A 22,285-nucleotide genomic window follows, 5' to 3' on the forward strand; every position below is an offset into this window, starting at 1 on the left:
CCTTTTGCATATTAGCAAACAGCAGGTGTGGCATAGCTCAAGTGGTAGAGTGGGCGTCTCCCAAGTTGAAGGTCGTGAGTTTGTTCCTCAACCCTTGTGTAACTTTTTTTTTTTTACGTACTCAAAATAATTCCTTCTAAAATGTACTTAGAATTTCTGAGTGAAAATACTTTACTATGTTTTTGTCACGGCATAGGACAATTCTCTCGTACACAGTAGAAATATTTTGAGTAAAATTTACCCTGAATATTTCACTCTCTTACAAATGTTCATTTTACTGTGTTTAGAGTGGGACCAAATAGACTCTTTTTAGAGTAAAATGTAATCAGGATTAGGTGTGGTCAGTGACAATGACTGAAAAAATGTGATTTGCCACATACAATTTATGATTTTACAAGGGTACAAGTACTTTTTCCGCATAAGGTCAAGTAGATTTGAATAATGTTTTCTCCCTTAATAAATCATCGTTTAAAAGCGGCATTTTATTTTTTACTTATGTTATCTTTGTCTCATGTTTACAAATGCTTGATGATCTTAAAAAAAGTTTTGAAGGGGCAAATCTTTTTTCACAGCACTTATTTCTCAGCTGTGGCCACTTGAAGCAGTTACATTGCTACTTTCAGACACTTTGTGACATAAGGTGAGAGATAACGTTTTTTTTGTTTGTTTTTTTTGGGTGGTTGTATTTTGCAGTCTATAAACTATTTTATTTATTGAATGTTGAATGTTTACGTCAAAGAGGATGATTGCAACTACTCGTATCGTACGTGTATGCTCATGTGTGATATTGCGGCAGTTCATGCTAGCTATTCGTTTCGGCTACGTTTAGTATACTAACTTTGGTTAATGATGTATTTCATTAATAATATGCTAATATGAGTTTGACACCCCTGACTGGTGTGCATCGCTCATAAAAGACGATTTGATGCGCATCTTGATGCATGGGGTGTGATACAATTCACAGAAAGTAACTATAATTCACGATTTGGTTCAGTTAATTCAAAAGCGAGTTTTCAATTCAAATTGATCATTAAACTCATGTTCTCATTAGATTGTAACAAGCATGGGAAAAATTGCTTCATAAAGAAAAGTCTGTGAAGTCCTTTTATCAAACAGGGTAGTCATTGTTACTTATTTTCCTTAATCAACAAGCAATGACCATGCTTTCTTCCCTTTTTTTTTTTTTTTTTTTTAATTTCCCCTCCTATCAACAGCAAGCACTCTTCAAAGCGTCACATATCAGAAGTTGTGATAAGACGAAGAGAAGAACAATCTGTGGGAGCGTGAGTCTCTCCACGCTATATGTGTCAGACGCAACACGTGTCCACTGATGTTTAACACGCGCAAGTTCTACAGCGGCGACGTCCAAACTACGGCCCCGGGGCCATTTGCGGCCCGCCGTCCATATTTCAGTGGCCCGCGACATATGCTTAAAAATGGCATTTGTCTCAGTTCAAATAAAAGAAACAAAACAAAAATGTTTGGAGATGGCCAAAGTAAGAAGCGAGGGTATCGAAAACCTGGTGCCATTAAAGGTTATTTTAGTTCACTAAAACTAATGAAAAAACTCAAACTAAAATTCAAAAAACAATATTGTTACCGAAATAAAATAAAAACGAAAATGCTTTTTAAAGAACGAAAACCAACCGAAACTACATTTTATGTTTACAAAACTAACTATAATTATAGCAAACATGTCCTTCGTTTTAGTCTTTGGTAATTAATTTAATGCATGAGCCTTGGGGATGATTTTAAATGTGATTTTTTTAGTCGATTTATTTTGAGATAAACCGGAATAATGACGTTTGCAAGTATGTCACACAGAAGTGACGTCATCTAGCAGCAGCCAATAGAAAAGCACCTTCAGATGACGTCGCTTCCATGTTTTTAAATATTTTGCACAAGTAATACACAAAAAACTAATACTAATACTGAAACTAACAAACTAAACGAAAACTAAGCATTTTTTTTAAAGAACTAAACTAATAAAAACTAATTGAAATGAAAAATTGCAAAACTATAATAAACCTACTGCCATATTACAAATAAATTGCTTCATATGCTGTAGGATTTTTCTCAATATGCAAAAGCACAAATAAATTATTTGTACAATTTTTAGGAATAAACACAATTTCTCTCACAATTTCTTTTCGTCCTTCTGATTTTCTGTACGTGGCCCTCAAATGAAAAAGTTTGGACACCCGTGTTCTACAGCTTGTTTCTCTTCGTCTTCACACTCAAATCCAATATTCCTCCCTCCAGTTTTTATAATAAAATAAACACATAAATAACGTTAGTACAATATTTATCTTTTTGGTTCTGCTAAAATATTTGTGATAAAATTAATGAATAACCTCCATAGGTGAACATTATATCGGTTCACATTATAGCTAAACTAAATAAAACTTTATAATTATTGTAATCTAAAAGATGCTTGTGATTTAAAAAAAAAAAAAAAAGAAAAAAAAGCTATATCTTGCTTTCAAGTGTTTTGCAGAAATGAGCTCCATAATCCATGTCTCATCCCGGCAGGTGCATGTGTGTCACGTTCAAGGCCGGCCCGTTATCAGCGCTTTACAGTAAACTGCGGCCTCTTCCGTTGTTGTCCCGCCCAGCAGCAGCTGCGGCCGGCAGGGCGTCAGCAGGCAAAAACATTTTTTTTTAAAAAAACATTGCGCATAATATGCTGTCATCCACCACAAGCCTCATTTGTGTGGGCTAGACGAGCAAACGCGGACGTGTTGACTCACACGTGAGCGCAATGATACTGAGAAGAAGCGTGCAAATAGTTACCATCAGCGTGGAATTGAGAATTTCAGGGGTGAGATTCAACCCTGAAATTGAATAATGGGTAATGATTTCTCTAAAAATAGCTGAAATGTGTTTGATGCTAAAAGTCCCTTTTTTTTTCTTTTTTTTTTCTTCTTCTTCTTCAAAATTCCTTAGAAAACATTTCACGGGAATTGGTAAGCTTGGCTCACAGTGTTGCAAATTTGCTGCCTGGAAAGAAGTTTTTCTGTCTGACTGCATTTCCACGTCAGTTTCAGAAGCATTAACTGCTCAAATGTGCCGTGCAAGTTACAATATCCATGGCAAGTTTCTTCAAACAGGATCTGAAACAAATGAAAACCACAAACTCCTTGAGCAGGCATTCGCGCATAGTGTGATATTGCATGCGTTTGTCGCTCAGTGAGATACGGGGAACTTTTCATTTATGGATTCATTTCAATTTCCACCTTTTAAAAGATGATGCTGACACTGGGGAACTCCCTACACTTTTTATTAAACATAAATAAACAAATAAATATGTAAATAAATCCATCCATCCATCCATTTTCTTGACCGCTTATTCCTCACAAGGGTCGCGGGGCTGCTGGCGCCTATCTCAGCTGGCTCTGGGCAGTAGGCAGGGGACACCCTGGACTGGTTGCCAACCAATCGCAGATGTAAATAAATAAATAAGAAATTATGTTGAAATTTTGGAAAACTTTATTTTCAGAAGAAAACTTTAGAGAGCTATTTAATTGCTTTGTGTTTAATTTAGCTTAACACATGCTGAAAACCTTGAAAGCTTCCTGCAAGTTTTGTTATCATTTTTAAACAATGCTGTCTATTCTTAATATGTCTACAATTTTTAAAAAAGTACATTTTTTACACTAATATTTCCTCTTTTATGAAAAATGAATATTAGCTTGAAAAAACAGCTAGCCGCTTGACTACTAATAATCGGTAACGGCCCTGGAAAAAACATACCGGTCTATCACGAATTCCCCTCCCCACAAATCTGAATTGCATAGATTTGATTGGCTAAGTCGCGTCACATGAGATGAGTTGCAGTGCATGCTATTGGTCAGTGCATTTTATACATGTATGATTGTAATGACTAGAAAAGCTGATAGAAACCTGCAACAGTTACCGTATATCCGCTAAAAGTCGCACATCTAAAATTACAAATGTTGATCGAATTCATGTAATATGAGGTCCGAGTCCATACATAAAGGTAAGTGGTCCTGGAGCCAGACCGAAATCCACCTATTGAGGACCTCTGCTCTACATCATCAACTCGGATGAGATAGCCTGTATTGTTATCTGAAAGGTGAAAGGTCATGCAGTGTAACATGCCTCTAATTAGTATGACACAGTCTTGGCATCTTTCATTTCAAGCCAGGCAAATTGGATGCTAACTTTTGTTTAAATATGCCATCTTAACACTTGTACAAGCCTGCGAGTGTGCGTAGTATAAACACCGTTTGATGACAAGAGGTCACTTCATCACGCCGTCCTACTGCAATGACTCCATTTTTTTTTTTTTTTTTTTAAGCTGCCATGAGGTTTAACGAGAGCACGCGCATTCCACGTCGGGGGATGAACGACCCCAAAGTTGCCATGATTGATCACCATGGTGCTATCAGTGATATGAAGTTGACTGATACGGCTTGAGTGGAGGAGGTGGTTTTGTGGAATCATAAAATTCTAGCTGAACGCCTGATGTTAATTGACCATTAATTGGAGTGCATTGCAGGTAGTTCTGATCATAACTCTGCTTGACTGAATATGTGGAGCAGATAATTCATCACAAGGACTTAGAAGCTATCAGCTAAATAGTATAGATAGGTGTCAGAATAATAAAAGGTCGTAAATAAAAGGTCGAGACAGGCCAGAGATTGAAAAGAGGCACATCGGATCCCCCCCCCCCACCCGAAAGAAACTTAGCTGTATGCAAGCCATCTAATGCTTCAGAAAATCTTGCGTTTTCAGCTCACTGGCAAAGAAAAGGAATCATTCCAAGAGGCTGATTTACTTGTTGTTGTTTTTTTTTTAAGTGTCTCTATGGGATTTTCCTTCCAAGCAACAAGCCACACATTTTCTCCAAGTTTCTAATTGAGGATGTTTCATTGTTTTGTTTGTAATGCTTTTTTTCAGGTGGACTATATGACTGTTAACTCATTTACTCCCAGCCATTCCCGGTTGTTTTACGGGATTTTGACTGATTTTGCAAGGCCCACAGAATATTGTGTTCTTTGGCAATAAAAACATGGAACCTACCAAAAGAAAGATTAGTCTCTCTTCTTTCAACGAGAAAAAAAAAGTATATTTCTATCTGTTTCCGTTTTTCAGCAATTAGCATTAGCGTTTCATCATTGTTCACAAATCTGTTTAGAATTGTGGGGAAACAGCTTGTTTTGGCCCTGGTTGATCTCTTATACTCTGCTGCTACCTGCTGGCCGTTTTTGTAATTACTACCAATTTTTTTCACTGTAGTTGATAGGCTGCATCAAAGCCTTCTGTGTGATCTAGCATTTAAAAAAAAAACATATAAATATGTCTTTGGGACACTTAAAACATTTAAAATAGAACGTACTTATACGTTTCTGGGAGCAAATGAGTTAATAAAGTTCATTTCGTATTTAGCGATTTTGATTATTTCCAAAAGAGAAATAGCAAACTGAACAAAACCAAGATGGTTTAGCCTCTCGGAACTGATTGTATTCATCGTTGGGGGTTGTTCCCCACTGTAAAATGAATTTTGAGATTAGGAGTTGTTGGCATGCATCTTTACATCTTGAGAATGAACATACAGATAAGTAATGACTTATTTGAGCAAATCTGCTTGACATTTTCCAAGGGTGGGTTCTCTTTTGGTACTTTGGACAAAACAAATCTAAATATGACTTGGGATGATTCAGAAAAAAAAAAAAAAAAAAAAAAGACCAGCTGCTACCAAACTGTCAACGGTCATAATAAAATGTTGTAATTTATTTCTATTCATCATCAAACAAACTAAATGTGTATTTGTTGCAATAAATTTATGCCCGTTGTTTTCATTTGGTTCTTTGGTAATTATTTGACTGATACTGATGGTGCGATCAAATAATTATGACATGACCTCATTCACAAACAAAGGCGACTATAAAGGGTATTTCTTTTGGCGTAAAGAAGAACCATAAAAAAAATCATTAGAAATTTATAAATTAGTCCTCTGCAGTAAAAGCATCTTCAACAGTATTTGTTTGTTGGTTTTGTGCAATGGCGTGCAAGGATTGGGGGACTTGGCTTATAAGTAATTAACAAGCAATCGACCTCACCTTGGGAAGCCTGAAGCAAGTCAAGCAATGCATCCTGACAAGGTCACTGACTGATAGATGAGCCTGAGCGAGGGGGATTTTTCAGAGCCGGTTGAAGGCAGTCAGAACTGTGGGAAGCAGACAATTAGTGGGTGGAAGGTAGGCGGCCATGTTGGACGATGACCATGAAGCTGCTTTACATGGATACTCACCGCTTGGCCGGCAGACAGCGAGAGGGCCCGCACCTGGGCTCAACTGGCTCTTAATACGCAAGTCATTTATCTTGTAGGAGGCCGAGTGGGCAATTTGCCACAAACATAACAAAAATCACCGCTACAGAGACGCTATTGGTATTCCACGGGAGTTGTGGCAGCCCCTAGCGCACCCGTCATCGTCGAGCCACACGCCTGTCTGATGTTGTTTTTAATTAAGTACCATAATCTAAATCACACAGACCTCACAAATTACTTGTGATACATTAGAACATTCCTGTGGTGTATGAAACCAGTTTATCGATTAAATGAAACCTGTCAGGACTCACAAAGAGTGTAATTTCAACCCCAAACTTCCACTTCAGTTTAGGTCAGATGATCAACCAGCAATTCTACAAAAAGATCCTTGCAGCGTTTGCTTCACTGGAGGTCACATCTGTGGCAGGACAACTGGCAGCTGGTACACCATGACAACGGGCCAGTGACAGTGTATTATGCTATTAGCATTAGCATGTTAGCTAGCCCTGCTGCAAAGAGTGAAAATCAGTGAGTAATTGACACCAATCCCCCTCAGATTTTTTTTTTTTTTAATAACTGAATAGATTCCATAAAATTGCACTAAAGCACCACATGAGGCTCCTCAACTCACTTCACCATAGTGCCTTGATACCAAGATGGCGCCAAAGGAACATTTTTATACTTTATTTACCGTGTATTATTAAACGGCAAGCCGTATGAGCATGAAGTCAATATATAGACTGACTGTGACCAGAGAACGCAAACTACAGGTGTGAAAGCAGGCAGGGAATTCATTTTTGGTTGCTCCTTTTTTTTCAAATGCGTGTTATAATTGGAATCCATTTCACATATATTTTCCATGCATAAAGATGTAACTGTGACAACATAGTTTCGCAATCACTATGTTACAATCAAATGGGAAACTGACATCATCAAGAAGACTGCGTGACACAGGTCAAATGACAAATAGTCTTCCACTGAATTGTACTTAAATATTTCATCAGAGAGAAATTACTGAAAACGTAGAGCTGTTGCTAATGTCAACCAGTCCTCTGAGGACTGCACAGGTCATGTTTTATCATGGTAAAAGTTTAGTTTTGCATTAGATACAAAACACATCAGGGAAACTAGTCTCTGTTTCTCTCTCTCTTTTTTCTTCTTCTTGGTATTCCAATTTTTTTCCGAATGGGAATGTATAGTCACGCAAGCATGACTAATTATAAAAATGGCAGGGGGGATCAACAGGAGTGTATTTTACATGATAAAAATTACTCTGCAGACTCTGCATTCTTTAGTGATGTGATACGGGATCTATTGGATGCCCTTTCATTCTGCTATTGAATCACTACTCTGCAATGTAAATATAAAATTCAAAGACATTTCTTTCCAATAAAAGATTCTATATGCATCTCGACATATTTTAAAGTGCAACAGTTCAATTCAGTTCAATGCACTCCTAAATAAAAGTTGCTTTTTAGATTAAAATAATTTGTTGTTACTATGTGCAGATCAACCACCAAGTCTGCGCAGGTGTGGGCCAGCTCATTGTCGTCGTGAACAACCCCCCCGCCCAAGCTTTCTGCACAGCACTTTTGTTTAGCAAGTGAAGAGATAACTCTGGACAAGTGCTTTGACCTTGACCTTTCTTTGTATTTTTTGTGGCTTCTGTAACAATTATTTGGGGAAGAAAAAAAAAATCCAGCCTCAGCAAAGTGAGTAAGAGCAGAAGAATGTGGAGAAGACAACAATATACTGCAAAGGTTATGAGTGGTTATGAGTAGCAGTTATTTTTCTTTTCAATTAGGAATGCTATAAGTAAGTGTTGTTTTTACCCTTCACAATCAATGAACTTATGTTTGCACTTGTGTGCATGTTAAGAATGTTAGAACTTCAAACTTAATAAAGGTTTGATGGCCACAGTTTGACCCTTCAATCATTTAGTTCTATTTCCAATGGAAAAGGCAGTTGTAATACTACAAACGACTATAACCACAAAAGGTTCTACCACACATATTGAAAACACAAAGTTGTTTTTTTTTTTAAAGAAGACCAAAAAAAAAAAAAAAAAAGTCTCATATGCACCTGGAGGTTGAAAGTCAGGGTGAAAAAAAACCTGTTCAGGACTTGAAATACACCAGACACTTGACAAGAGTTGTTAATCAGATAATGAAAGAAGCAGTTACACTAGCACACTTGTGGAGAAGTATCTATAAATTATTTGCTGTGACAGCGTACAAGGGCAGCAGAGAGTGAGTCTGGGATTCAGTACCAGGCACTTTCCTTCCCAACAAGATGACGCATCGTGCGAGCATGATGGTGAAATACTCCATCAGCCATTTCCCCTCTTTTTTTTCTTTTTTTTTTTTTAAACACTAACTGTAGCGAGTTCAGTTCCTTAACTGTAAGTACAACGAGAAATATGTGGCAAGAAGTCTTTCAGGGAATGAAGACTTCGCGTGAAGTACCTCAGTAGCCTGTGTCCTAAAAATACCCTCATTCCTGTGACAAATGAAGTGTGAGCATTGCAAGTGAAAACAACTTCTGTATCTTCACTCTGGGACCGAAGCCCGTGCGGAACCTTTCGGATGTTTGTAACACGACTCCATACTTTTTAGGGTGAACTCTTGCACTACTTGCCCTTTTCACCCGACTCACTTCCATCACCCTGTGACCCGCCATTGTAACAATAGACAGGATCGGGCTTGGCACGGAGGCAGAACACGTGCGCCCACAGGTCAGTGAGGCTACGGTGGAGGGTGTTTGCCCTCTCTGACACTGACGGTGTTTCCGGGTTGGAAGGGCCTGCGGTGGTGGTCCACACAGATGGGCCGAAACTCCATCAGATAACCTATTTCAGGGATCAGTTTCACCTCAGTAACTCTCATCCAAGTCATTCAGGGTTAATCTCCCAGAGAGAGTAGATTGATATCTGGAGAGGAGAGGATGAAAGATAGAGATGCAGTGTGGAAGTCTGGGTGACATCAAATTTAAGAGGTTGGCTGACCTTTGAGGCTAAGGCTACATTAGCTGAAGCTATCCAGCAGAGATATGCAGGGATTTAGCCATAAATTTGGAAGGATGAAATTAAGTGGAAACAATTCGCTGTAATAAAAGTGGGACATAATTTAAAACGTTTGTGAAACGCCAAGGCTGAATTGTGAAACGCCAAAGCTGAAAGAGAAATGGTTGTGCATAACTCGTTCACAAAGAGCACTGTCGCTTTAAGAAAATAACCCGGAAGTAAAGACTCCTCACCGGCACTTTTGCTTTTTCTTTTCCGGTTCGGTGTGCTCTGGTGCGAGCGTGGATTTCGTCACCGAGTCGCACAAAAACAGCAAAAAATGAGCGTCCCGGCATTCATCGATATAACGGAAGATGACCAGGTATCACTTTATGTTATATTTTTAAAAAATCTTATTCTGTTGCTGCCGACTTCGATAATTACTAACACTGAGTCGGAAAGGATAGCAATGTAGCTAAGATAAGCTACATCGGTGCAAACGGATAGGTAGGTTTGCGTGGCGCATAAGAAAGAAGCACAGACTGTTGTAATCATCCTGTCAGATTGACTTTACAAGCTTTGTTACTTGTCGTTATATCGTAGTTTTGTCAACGCAAGCTCTGCCACGTATGTCAACAAAACATGACAGATGTTTTCGTGCTGCGACTTGATTAAAAGCGCCACTCGTGAGCTAACAACACAATTTAAACACTTTATGCAAATATCCGTCTTCAATGTTTGCACATTTGTTTTCTCAAAGGCATCCGAGTTGAGAGCCTACATTAAGTCCAAAGGAGCAGAAATCTCCGAGGAGAACTCTGAAGGTGGACTTCACGTAGACCTGGCTCAGATCATTGAGGCTTGTGATGTGTGTCTCAAAGAAGACGATAAAGGTAAAATATGCTCAACAAGTTCTGTTCAGACAAAATTGGTACAAACGAGCCTCACCATACAGTAACCTGCATAATCACACAATCTCTCTGTATCCCTGCACAGATGTCGAGAGCGTGATGAACAGCATCGTATCGCTGCTGTTAATCTTGGACGCGGAGAAGCAAGAAGCTCTCATTGAGAGCCTGTGTGAGAAACTGGTCAAGTTCCGCGAAGGAGAGAGACCTTCGCTCAGGATGCAGTTGTGAGTCTTTTTCTCACCTCTTTGCTGCCTGTAATCACACACTCACGTTCAAAACGGCTACCTAAAAGGATTATACCGCAGTAACTAAATAAAAGTGCTTTTAAAAGTGTTCGTTGAATACCAATAATAGCATTTTAGCATTTTCTAGAGCAGAAGACACCGTTTGAGGTTGTACAGCTTTCAAAATGTGTTATCAATTATAATGGAATACGCTAAATTAATGTAAGGAGAGGCACTACAAAATGTAGTTTTTGTGTTCTAGGCTGAGTAACCTGTTCCATGGCATGGATGAGAATGCTCCAGTCAGGTACACAGTCTTATGCAGCCTCATCAAGGTGGCGGCCGCCTGCAACGCCATCGCCTTCATCCCCACTGACCTCGATCAGGTACGTTCAGTACGGTTTTTCAATATCTTTGCCACCTCGTTAAAACTGATTTTCTTCATCCTGTCGATTAGGTGGCCAAGTGGATTGTCGATTGGAACCTGAATACCGAGAAGAAGCACACTCTTTTGAGGCTGGTATATGAAGCACTCGTGGACTGCAAAAAAAGGTAACTACATATTTAGTCATAAATATGAGAGTAAATCAGTCAGGTAAACAACATTGTGCATATTAAATCGCCTGACTTTTCATTAGGTACGATTTCAATATCTAAAGAAGCAATAGACACTAAACACTGTTCGTTAGGTGTTTACTCTAAAACCTAATGTCTGAATTTGATTTGGCAGTGAGGCTGCAGCCAAAGTGATGGTGGAGTTGCTGGGAAGTTACACAGAAGACAATGCGTCTCAAGCGCGCGTTGACGCCCACAGGTAAACTTGCAGCGTTTTCCCCCTGGTGGTCCCATTCATCTTCATTACGCGTCCTCCACATTGATCTCCCTCTATGCCTTTGTAGGTGCATTGTCCGTGCTCTAAAAGACCCCAACACCTTCCTGTTTGACCACCTGCTCACTCTCAAGCCCGTACGCTTCTTGGAGGGAGAGCTCATTCATGACGTGAGTGTTGTGATGGGCAATAATTGAAATGGTGTGGAATTGATTGAGAAGATGCAGTATTATCCCGATGACTTATCAAATGTGATGTTGCCTTTTGTAGTCTACAAAGCTTTCCTGTTAAAGTGAACTTGGATTATATACTGTGAGAGTAGACAATAAATCATACTTTTGACTTGAGTTTTGCTCCATTTAACTAATTTAAGCTTCTTCTCCCTATTTTACAGCTGTTAACTATATTTGTAAGTGCAAAGCTAGCGGCCTACGTCAAGTTTTACCAGACTAACAAAGACTTCATTGATTCTCTGGGTAAGTACATTTGCGACATTGTTACTTACTAGAACTATAAAAACAAATATTGAGGGAATAATCTACAACTACTCTGACTGGTTACAAACTAAACATTAACAGGGCTGATTCATAGCGACTAGAACTATCAAAAAAAATATATATTGAGGGAAGTATCTACAACTACTCCGACTGTTTACAAACTAAACATTAACAGGGCTGATCCAGGGTAAGCGAGAGACTTTTTCCCAGCCTGATATTAATTTTCCCATAACAAGTAAAATTTAAATCCGTTATTGTTTATAGAGATCACAACCTTCTGCATTATGTAATTGGCTGTTTGTTGGCTATTGATTCAGCATACCGTCCCCCTTTGACACAAGAGGAATGTGCACATGTCAGCAGTGTGGCTGTCCCTCACTACCAAAGGATCAGTAGTAAATTCACATGGACGGACTCTCCAAACATACAATATGTATTGGCGTTGAGAAGTGGAATCGCTAACTGTGTCGCTCTTCAGCATAAAAGCAATCATGACTGGGAAAGTCCCCGAGGGAAGAGTAATGGCCTGCGACGGCTTAATGACCCAATTGTGTCACTCCCCACAGGCCTGTCCCATGAGCAAAACATGGCCAAGATGCGTCTGCTCACGTTCATGGGCATGGCGGTGGAATTCAAGGAGATCTCCTTTGACACCATGCAACAGGAACTGCTGATTGGAGAAGATGATGTCGAAGCTTTTGTCATCGATGGTGAAGGGCCTTCACTTTTTTTTTTTTTTTTTAAACTTAATTGTCGTGTGTTTTATCTTTTGAAATATCATTTAAGTATGACAAGTGCTGAAGTGTTGACAAATATTTTCTTGCCTTTTTTTTACCTTTTAGCTGTTCGGACAAAGATGGTGTACTGCAAAATTGACCAGACACAGCAAAAGGTTGTTGTCAGGTAATTATCTTTGGGCTAGTAATTGTGTTTTCTCACCTGAGCTAATCAGAGTTTAGCTTAAACCAGGGGTGTCAAACTCATATCAGATCAGGGGCCGCATGGAGGAAAATATATTATGAAGTGGGCCGAATTGGTAAAATAATGCTATATAACTTTAAAACAATTGGCGTCAATTAGACGTAGATTTTTGCGATTTTTGAAATAAAAAAACAACAACACGAATGCATATGAAACGCGGCAACACTTGATATAACTTTTAAGTTGTGTGTAAAATAATGACTTCCACGGCAAGTTCCATTCCTCATCTGAAGACTGCTTGTGTAATTAATTGGCTGGCAGATTAATTGGTCCGACATTACAATTTTTATTTTTTTATTTTTATTTTTTACTTTAAATAGTCGTCTTGCAGGCCTGATCCGGCCGTATGTTTGACACCCCTGGCTTAAGCCAAAACTGCCAGAGGTGAATTTATCGCAGGGATATATTCCAAACAATGTGCAATAAGTATAAATTTGAAATTTAGAAACAGGCGAACGCAGTAATATACAGCTATTACCTGTATGAAAAACACTTCTAAGTCAGCCATAAATAAAAAAATAAACAGTATTGGGGTCTTATTATGCTAGATGACAACGTATTCCTTAAAAATTGTAAAATTCCTTTAAAAATCTCCCTTTAAAAACCCTGTGTAAAGTTGTCTTCGTTTCAAGTCTGTGGGATAAATGTGTATCGAATGTGACTTAAAATGTTCTCCATCGTGCTCCCCATCAGCCACAGCACACACCGCACCTTCGGCAAGCAGCAGTGGCAGCAGCTGTTTGACAGCCTCTCGTCATGGAAAGCCAACCTAGCGACCGTCAAGACCAGCCTGCAAACTCTGTCACCTTCTGCCTAGTTCCGCCTTCATCCCACCCATCAAGTGACTGACCCTTGGATTCCTTCTTTTACAACTGCTCCCTCAGCTTTTATGCACAGCCAATAAAAGAAGAGTGGAGATCAATGCAATTGTCTTTTTTTTAAACTTGATATTATACAGGTTTATTTTTAATTATTGCTGTTTTAAAATGTACTTTCCAAATGGGCATTATCTTCGTCATTTTAAGTGTGCCTGTTTAGGGGGTGGGTCATCCACAAGTATGTCTCGACATCTGGTTTCAGTAAAAGGACAACATGCCAGTATTAGATGAGCTGTGACTTGCATTGAGAAATTGGCTGTAATGATGAGGTCACTTGTCGGGGAACCACGCGAGAAGTGTCAACGCTAATGCGAACGGCGATGAACCTGCCGTGCTGAGGTCGGCGTCGTGTTTTACTGTGTTAGCAACACTTTGTGCTGGGGGGGGGGGGGGGGGGGGGGGGTTGGATGATTCACGGGGTTGCTAGGCAATTTCCAAATGTGGTCAGCGTGACTCACTGTTTGATTTTATCTTGTAACAAATATGTTCTCACACTCTGAAGCGTTTGGGATTGTAAACTCTGGCACACCAAAAGTCAAATGCCACCAAAGTACTAAGTCTAAGTACTAAGTCGCTATACCTGATGTCATTTTCAGCTAATGAGAAGTGGCAAAATGGCCACCTCCTGAGATGGATTAACACTGGTGGATTTTGCAGCTTAATTTGTATTCCACAAACTAATTAATCAGAAGACTGTTTAGACTTTTGAGGGCATGTTATTGTGAAGAAATATTTTGGGTTAGCTTCCTCTGTATTGATTAGCAACTATTTAAGTCGGGAGTTGGCAAAGTATGACTTTCCTTCTTTAAGCCACCCACTGTTTAGTAAGTCCTGCAATATATAGTATGCAGGGGACACCCTTGGACTGGTTTGCACCCAATCGCAGGGCACACAGAGACGAACAACCATCCACACTCATAAGCACACCGAGGGACAATTCGGAGCGCCCGATTAACCTGCCATGCATGTCTTTGGAATGTGGGAGGAGACCGGAGTACCCGGAGAAGACCCACGCAGACACGGGGAGAACATGCAAACTCCACCCAGGTAGGCCGGAGCCTGGACTCGAACCCGAGTCCTCAGAACTGGGAGGCGGACGTGCTAACCAGTCAACCGCCCGCTGTTTTTCATTAATAATTAAAATTTTAATTAATCTTTTTTTTTTTATTATGTATAATTTATTAGTATTTATTTCATTATATATTTATTATCTTAGCAATATATAATTGTAATTATTTTATTTGTTGTAAATAAAATTCCGAAACAATTTTGGATACATTTAACATTTTTGTTAAGGTAATTCATTATAATTACATTGATTATAATTTTAAAAAAAAAATTATCTAAATGAGCTATTTTATGTATTTTACGTGTCGTCTACGGGTAACAGTATCACTCTGTAAACACTTTCCTGCTCACACTCTATTATGTGTCAGGCAGGGGTGTGCAAAAAGGCGGAGAGCGAGGGGTCAGAGGCCCCTGACAGGCCCCTGAGGGGGGCATCCCCAGCTTATCAATTACAGTATCAGTGTTGAGGTTAAAATTAAACTTTTGTTAGTACATAATGGATGAGAAGCGTCCCTGCATTTATATTATTTCCTATGTGGGATTTTTTTTTTCAAAGATAATTTACTTCCAAATTTCCACCCCTCTCCAAACACTTCCTTTTAGCCGCAGCAAAACAGTTAAAAACAGGTCTGGGTATCATACAACACTTTCTCAAGGGCACACCGTCGCACGAAAGCTAACAGTGCAGAGAAAACAACGTCGTGCGACCAAGTTAATGGAATGTTTGCAACTTGGCAGGAATATGCTCTGTTTTGGTCTGGCGACTGCTCCATCTCACTGGCCTCTAATTTGTCTCATTCAGTGTTAGTTCGTGTGAGAAGTCCCAGATGTAAATACTGGGGTCATTTTATCTGCTGTAAGTGCTATGACCTTATAGTTATCTAAGTCAGATAGAGGTGCTACTGCTTTGTTAAATCATGAAATGCTACGACAGTAATGAGCATGCACAAACAGCAGCCTCACATGTGTGTGTGAACTATTAGAGAACTCGATGCATACCTCAGCACGAGACGTTATTCCTCATTTGGGTTACGATATTGTAGTAAGTGACAGATACGTAAAAGTCTGGAATTCATCATTTTTCTTGTGCCCTTTTCCCAGTGTCAACATTCCTCTGGATAAATCCCGAGACTCGACACAATCCAGATACCTCGCCAAGTACAAGACGAGAGAGGGGTTCGCATTGTCCCTTCAATTAGCGCCGTGCAGTAGTCGGCCAGATAAAGTCCAATTGCATCATATCTGCTTAACATAAACACTGGCCACAAGGCCGAGAGTCTCGTCTCGGGAATAGATATTTTCCTGTGTGAAACATCAACCTATTTTACACAGAACCAATTGAATCAGAATATTGTCACAACTTTGTGAAATTTTACGCAGCAATGCGGAGAAGAGGCAGTAAAACAGCCCAAAATCTAGATGTATAAATTATAGGGCAAGTATAATTTAATTGAATGAGTTGTTCCACCGTAGGCATGTTGCACACTTGAGAATTGTGACTACACTATGAGGTATATTGGAGTTTTTTTTTCTTTTCCTCAGAATAGTACCCCACCCCACACACAAAAACAAATGTGCATATTGTACGTTTATCCATCCATCCATTTACTCATTGTACATTTATTTTACCACAAAAAAACTGCTGACCACTTGACTCCGTCAAAGAAAACTAATCACAGATGTCTCCTCTTCAGTCAAAAAATTATATATATATAACGCCGGTGAAGGCCATTCTAGAATGTTTTCCCCATACAAGGCCCGTGCACAAGCAGTATGGTCCCTCGCAAGTCCCCGCGAGAGGTTGAGTGCCTTTAAAAGAAGCGTATAGATCCCAAAGATAGCATTGTATTACAGATGTCATTTGTGCCTAGCCATTAGGGGCGATGGTATAGCTCTCACATTGTAAAAGCGTCCAATAGATTGATGCAGTTCAAATGTTTAGGCAAAATTTGGGTGTTTTAAGGGGTCGTTAAAAAAAAAAAAAAAAAAAGACAGGCCTCTAAATTCCACTGGAACCGATTACATGATCTAACTATAGCATTGATTCTCAAAGCGTATGAATATCATTAATGGTATAAGTGCACCCTCTAGTGGGATTTAAAAGAATAACTGAATTAAAGACACAAATACAATTTACATCATTTTAAACATGCAAGCTTATAGCAAGTCATAAAGGCTGTTAACTATTTTTTAAATCCACTGCAGTACAATTTTTAGTGCGGTTCAGTTGAATTTAAGTTAAATACGGTCATGTAAAATCACACCTAACCCTGCTTGTTTTTCTAGAATTTCATCTGATTTTTGTTTGACTTTTTCAGTCAATACATTTTACTTGAATTAAACTAGATTTTTTTTCCTTCTATACTTAAGCAGTGGTAATGTTCAAATTGTTCAAAATGTTGCAATGTCTTACTACAATAAGTGATAGATTATATGAGCAATTCTACCAGGGTCTCTTATAGAAATAAAATGCATAAATGCACAATTTTGCACAGCACAATTAGCTTCGATTAAACAAAGTGTCTGTCACATTTATTTGATTGCATATTTATTTAAAAACAACTGAATATATTAATTTAAACTATTTGAACACTTTGCACAGTTGCATGCTCCATAAAATTAAACTTTAACATGAAATAACAGTAATTTAAAATCAAAATTAAATGTTTCGTATCCCCCCCAATATTTGTGTTACAGGTACTCCTTACCGTAAATGAGCTTTATTTTCTTTAAATGGTCGCTTTAATACTACTACTAATAATAATTTAAAATAAGTTCACTCATTTTCTGACAAGTGACGATATTTCAACTTTGAGTTGATAGATTAAAGTCCTGTTTCCGATATTATTTTTGATATTGAGTTTCATTTTTAAAATATGTTTGAATGTGTTTTATTTTATTTTATTAATCAGCCTAAATCGAAGTTTATCTGTAGACAGTGTAATGGAATAGTCAATATGTGAAATCTCTCACAGAAAAAAGCAGTCACAAGAGTCTTGCCTCTGCCGCCATCTAGCGTCCGTCTGCGTGCATATCGCTCATCGTGCTATCCAGGTAAAGTGATCGACTGGTCGAGCCTGCGCAGGTAGTTCAAGGAAGAGCGGAGTTGTTTTGACTTGAGAGTAAACAAGATTGCTTTTAAACCAACTAGAAGGGACGGGCGTCTTCTAGGAAAGACGTCCATAACTAATTGCCGTCTTTATTTCCACGAGCGTGGGGTAATTGGCTAAAACTGTCAAGTAAAGAGTTGGTGACGTTTCCTGAGTCTTATCAGTGGAGACACGTACCGCTCCCTTCTTTTGATATTATGTGTCGACTCTGACTCCCAGTCGGCGAGGGTGGAAGAGGACTTTAGTGGACTTATGTGGCTGAACTTTCCATTTGCGGCCCTTTGATGTCGTGTTTGAATCCGCGTGACCATGTTGCTTCATCTTGACCTCCTCGTCCCCCTCGTCCTCCTCTTTTTCACCTGTGCAGATTTGGCCTGCCTCAGCAGGTTACGCTCCATAGAGGATAACTCGCAAGAAGCGGGTAAGTCATTTTTCTCCTTACATATATTTATTTTATATTTCTATTTTATATTTATTTAGTATTTACGTAGTGTAATTAATGTGTAAAGTTGGTAAACACAAAATAGTTTCTAAATTAAAACACTGATTAACCACCATATTTTCCACGAAAAATACCACCCCCCAATAAAAAAATAAAATAAAAATCTTTAAATGATATTGGGGGTGGGGAAACCGCGAGTGTTTGGGGCTCCAATGTAGTAGAGGAAACATGATTATATATATTTTTTTAAATTAAATATTTATTTACTTATTTATTTATTTATTTTAAAAGAATCAAGGTGGTACTCAGAATGTGGGGCCGCCAGTTGCCCATCCCTGATCTGGAACGAACTCGATTCTTTGCAGAGGATAAAGACTATATGCCTGTGAGCTAATTGTGAGCCTACGTGCCTCTGGTGTTTTTCCATTGCAAGGTACCGGAGACTGTGTTGTTGTTTCAAATGCACAAAGTTGTGCCAAATTATCAAATGGGGAATAAAATGTAAAACAGTTAAACGTTTTTTTTTTGTTTTTTTTTGTTTTTTTTTACTTAAGTACAGTACATTTAGAGGCTGTACTTTTTTACATTTTAGTTGCAGAATTTAATCAGTAGCCTACTTGTACTTTTACCAACGTATGATCGTGCTTCAATTTAAGTACAGCGTGTGAATATTTTTGCCAAATCTGCCTACACTTTAAATATGATTAAAAATCTGTTTGGGTTGTTAGTGTTTGTGGACGACGGGGAGGCCAATTCGTTCCTGGGTCGTCGTCTGCTGTTCAACCGATTCGACTTTGAGATTTTCGTCCCTGGAAATTTGGAAAGGGAGTGTATCGAAGAGGACTGCAATTACGAAGAAGCAAGGGAGGTCTTTGAAGACGTCCAGGCTACTGTTAAGTCACACAATATGTCATATTATGAGTTCAGATGGGAGGATTTACACAGATTTATATGGCTTTTTTTTTTTTTTTTTTCAGAATGAATTTTGGAAGCGATACACTGCAGGTAAGGATGATCATTTCGGTATTAAATCATGCTCATGAAATTGTACGCTTACTGGCCACGTTATAATAAATACTGCAAAATGAATATGAATTATAGATTGAAACGCAGCAATTATAGTCCGTATACATATTTAAACACAGCCAACGTTATAATTAAAGATAATAACGCTCAATTTTGGTTGACACAGTTGACGTCTTTTGATAATTAGGATCTTTGTAATGCCATAATGTCGTTAAGGTGTTGTTTACAATAACCCTTGTGTGACTCGCGTCACACAAAGAATTTACAGCTCTCTTCAAACTTGTCTATCCACTTCAGCATATAATGTTTAAAAGGGAAATGCTCATTAGCCTGCATACATTTGTCTCCTGGGGCTTCTGTTTTGCATGAGAGATCATATCACGCCCACAAATACATATATATCCACAGAGAAGGCCAAGGGACCCTCAAGAGTCGACATTACTTCCCTCCTGGTGGCGCTGGTTGTTGTCGCAGTCATATTTGTCTTCGTGGGCCTACTCAGCTGGTATTTTTGTCCAGGCAAATGTAAGGATGACTTCAGCCAAGCCAGGTGAGTCAACACCAGCATTAATATCGACTTGAATCCCTTTTATAAAAATATGTTTCTGTAGTGTATCATTTATGATTAAGTATAATTAAGTTTTAAGTTCAAAGAACTTTTAAGCTCAATATATTTAATCTTTAACTCATTCACTCCCAGGACATTTTCGCGGTTTTACTGGATTTTGACTGATTTTGCAAGGCCCATAGCATATTGTGTCCTACTGTTTTAAAAACATGGAACCTACCAAAAGAAAGATTAAAGTCTCTTCTTTCATCAGGAAAAAAAAATGTGTATTTCTAGCTGTTTCCATTTTGCATCAATTAAGCATTAGAATATGGCTAAATTTCATCATTATTCACACATCTGTTTAAAATAGTGAGGAAAAGAGCTTTTTGGTCTCTTATACTCTGCTGTCATCTGCTGGCCGTTTTTGTAATAACGACCTTTGCTTCAAGCATTCTCTTCAGTTCAGAGGTTGCATCAAAGCCAAAACGTATAATTACATCTTTGTGATCATGGTAATATTTAAAATATAACGTATTTATACGTTTTTGTGAGTAAATGAGTTAAGAACTGTTTGTGTAAAATATCTATATTTAGGTACAATTTTTAATAACTTATGTGCAATACTATGAACCAGTATTAAGACATACACAAAACACAACAGGTGACATTTCATTAGATCACAAGGCAAAGATGTAAGAACGGCCAAGAACACGAAATGAGAAATGGCTAATAAGTGTATCCACAACGTAGGATTGATGAATTCAATTTGTCATTTGCTTAATATTGATGTGCAATTTACCCAATAGGCTTCAACAACGAGGCAGCAGTTTTACGTGCACTGTCAAAATCAGGCGATCCGCTTTACGAATACCCAAATGTCACCTTTTTCACACCACCAAAAACAATTACATAACTTGAATACACCACACCTGATGGAGATTATGCATATGTCTACTTTCCTCCACACAGCTCAGTTCGGGTTCGTCCCAGGAGGAGCAACGCCCCCCTCATCATGCGTCGGCTCGAGGAAGTGTCTTTACAGCCTGTGCTGCCGCCCCCGCCGGCCATGGATGAAGTCGACCCCATGGGACTGCCCTCGTACGAGCAGGCCATCGCAAAAAGCGGACAACATGATGCCCCTCCTCCTCCCTATCCAGGGTAACTTGAAACCACTTAGCATGTTCATAAGTCAACTGTAATATAGTCACATTAATTACATTTTCAATATTCTCTTCTCTTGTCAGTTCACGACATGGAAGTATTCGTCGGTAGAGTCTTCAGGAGCTTCACATCAACTCTTACGTTGTGTACACAAATGATCACAAGATGCCTTCACCTCCTTTTATCAAGGGGATTGAGCTGTCCTATCACACTCATGTGTTTTTATTTAATTCACTTTTAATTTTAACTTTCTCAAGTATAGACCTAAAAGGTATTGTCACAGCAGCCCGTTTTCTGCTTTTTTGCACTAAACAAACCTGTATTCAAGAGTAGAAAAAAAAAAAAGACAAATAACAGTGGTACCTTGACGTAGGAGTGGCCCAAGTTCCGAGTTTTTTTTTTTTTTTTGCCTCCTCTGACTTTCGAGAAAAATGTGCAATACGAACACTGGCACATACAGGAGAAAAAAATTCTTCCAAAAAGAGGCTACAAGTGGTCTATTGGTAACCCTCCGGTGGCAAAGCCAGTTAGAAGGAGCTCAAGGGCTGCACAAATTAATTTCATTCCATTCATTTCAATGGTGAAGATAATTTGAGATAAGAGTGAAGTTATGCGTGTGGTCATAGAATTAATTAAACCTGTAAGTCAAGGCACCACAGTAGTGTTTTTTTTTAATACCTTTTATTGAGCAGCAAAGTAGGATTGAGCACTTCCTGTCTCTTGCAGCAGTTGTTTCAAAAAATATATTTCTATGCAATTATGGGGACGGGTTTTCTACTGTAATTATTGCGTAAATATCTGTAAATGTGAGTGTGAGACTGAGAATAATCTTTTGCAATGTGAAATCGCTTAAATGTTTTCTTTGTGGGGAGGAAAGGACCTACATAAGGTATTTACATAAGAAAGAAATACATTTGACATTAAATGAAAAATTATAATAATTTTAAAAATCAACAAAACAGACTTTAGAGGTTGCGCCAAACCGGCCAAATCCCAGATGAAAACCATCATGCAAAATTTACTGCATTCATGAAGGCATTGTGTGTATACTTAAATCTAGATACTTTGAATAATATATGAATTAAATGGGTTTTTTTTTAATGCACAATTCTTATTAAATAATGGCACTTTACAAACAATATAAAAGGAATCTGTAAAAAAAAAAAAATCAACATCTCAACAAAAATGTCACCTGTGTCGATGTTTTTCAAATGCTGATTTGTTTTGTGATCATTTCCATGCCCTTATGTTAACAGATTCAATAAAAATAAGGAAAAATATATATATATATTAGAAAAAAAAACTGAGCTTC

The 22,285-nt window shown here is 38.4% G+C and overlaps 2 protein-coding genes across 2 annotated transcripts; both read left to right on the forward strand.

The window, feature by feature from the left end:
- The first annotated feature begins 9,518 nt into the window (after positions 1–9,518).
- On the forward strand, positions 9,519–13,660 carry eif3m (eukaryotic translation initiation factor 3, subunit M). The gene is made up of 11 exons (XM_077520025.1): positions 9,519–9,678; positions 10,057–10,189; positions 10,293–10,431; positions 10,694–10,817; positions 10,889–10,983; positions 11,162–11,245; positions 11,331–11,430; positions 11,655–11,736; positions 12,324–12,467; positions 12,600–12,660; positions 13,432–13,660. The coding sequence occupies exons 1-11, from the start codon at positions 9,637–9,639 to the stop codon at positions 13,553–13,555; spliced, it is 1,128 nt and encodes a 375-aa protein (XP_077376151.1). The 5' UTR covers positions 9,519–9,636; the 3' UTR covers positions 13,556–13,660.
- Positions 13,661–17,774: 4,114 nt separating this feature from the next.
- Positions 17,775–22,238, forward strand: prrg4 (proline rich Gla (G-carboxyglutamic acid) 4 (transmembrane)). The gene is made up of 6 exons (XM_077518213.1): positions 17,775–18,215; positions 18,965–19,128; positions 19,214–19,241; positions 19,671–19,812; positions 20,782–20,970; positions 21,057–22,238. Exons 1-6 carry the CDS (start codon positions 18,104–18,106, stop codon positions 21,082–21,084), a joined length of 663 nt encoding a protein of 220 aa, XP_077374339.1. The 5' UTR covers positions 17,775–18,103; the 3' UTR covers positions 21,085–22,238.
- The last annotated feature ends 47 nt before the right edge of the window (positions 22,239–22,285 follow it).

Source organism: Festucalex cinctus, chromosome 4 (assembly GCF_051991245.1).
Source record: "Festucalex cinctus isolate MCC-2025b chromosome 4, RoL_Fcin_1.0, whole genome shotgun sequence".
Classification (NCBI taxonomy): domain Eukaryota; kingdom Metazoa; phylum Chordata; class Actinopteri; order Syngnathiformes; family Syngnathidae; genus Festucalex; species Festucalex cinctus.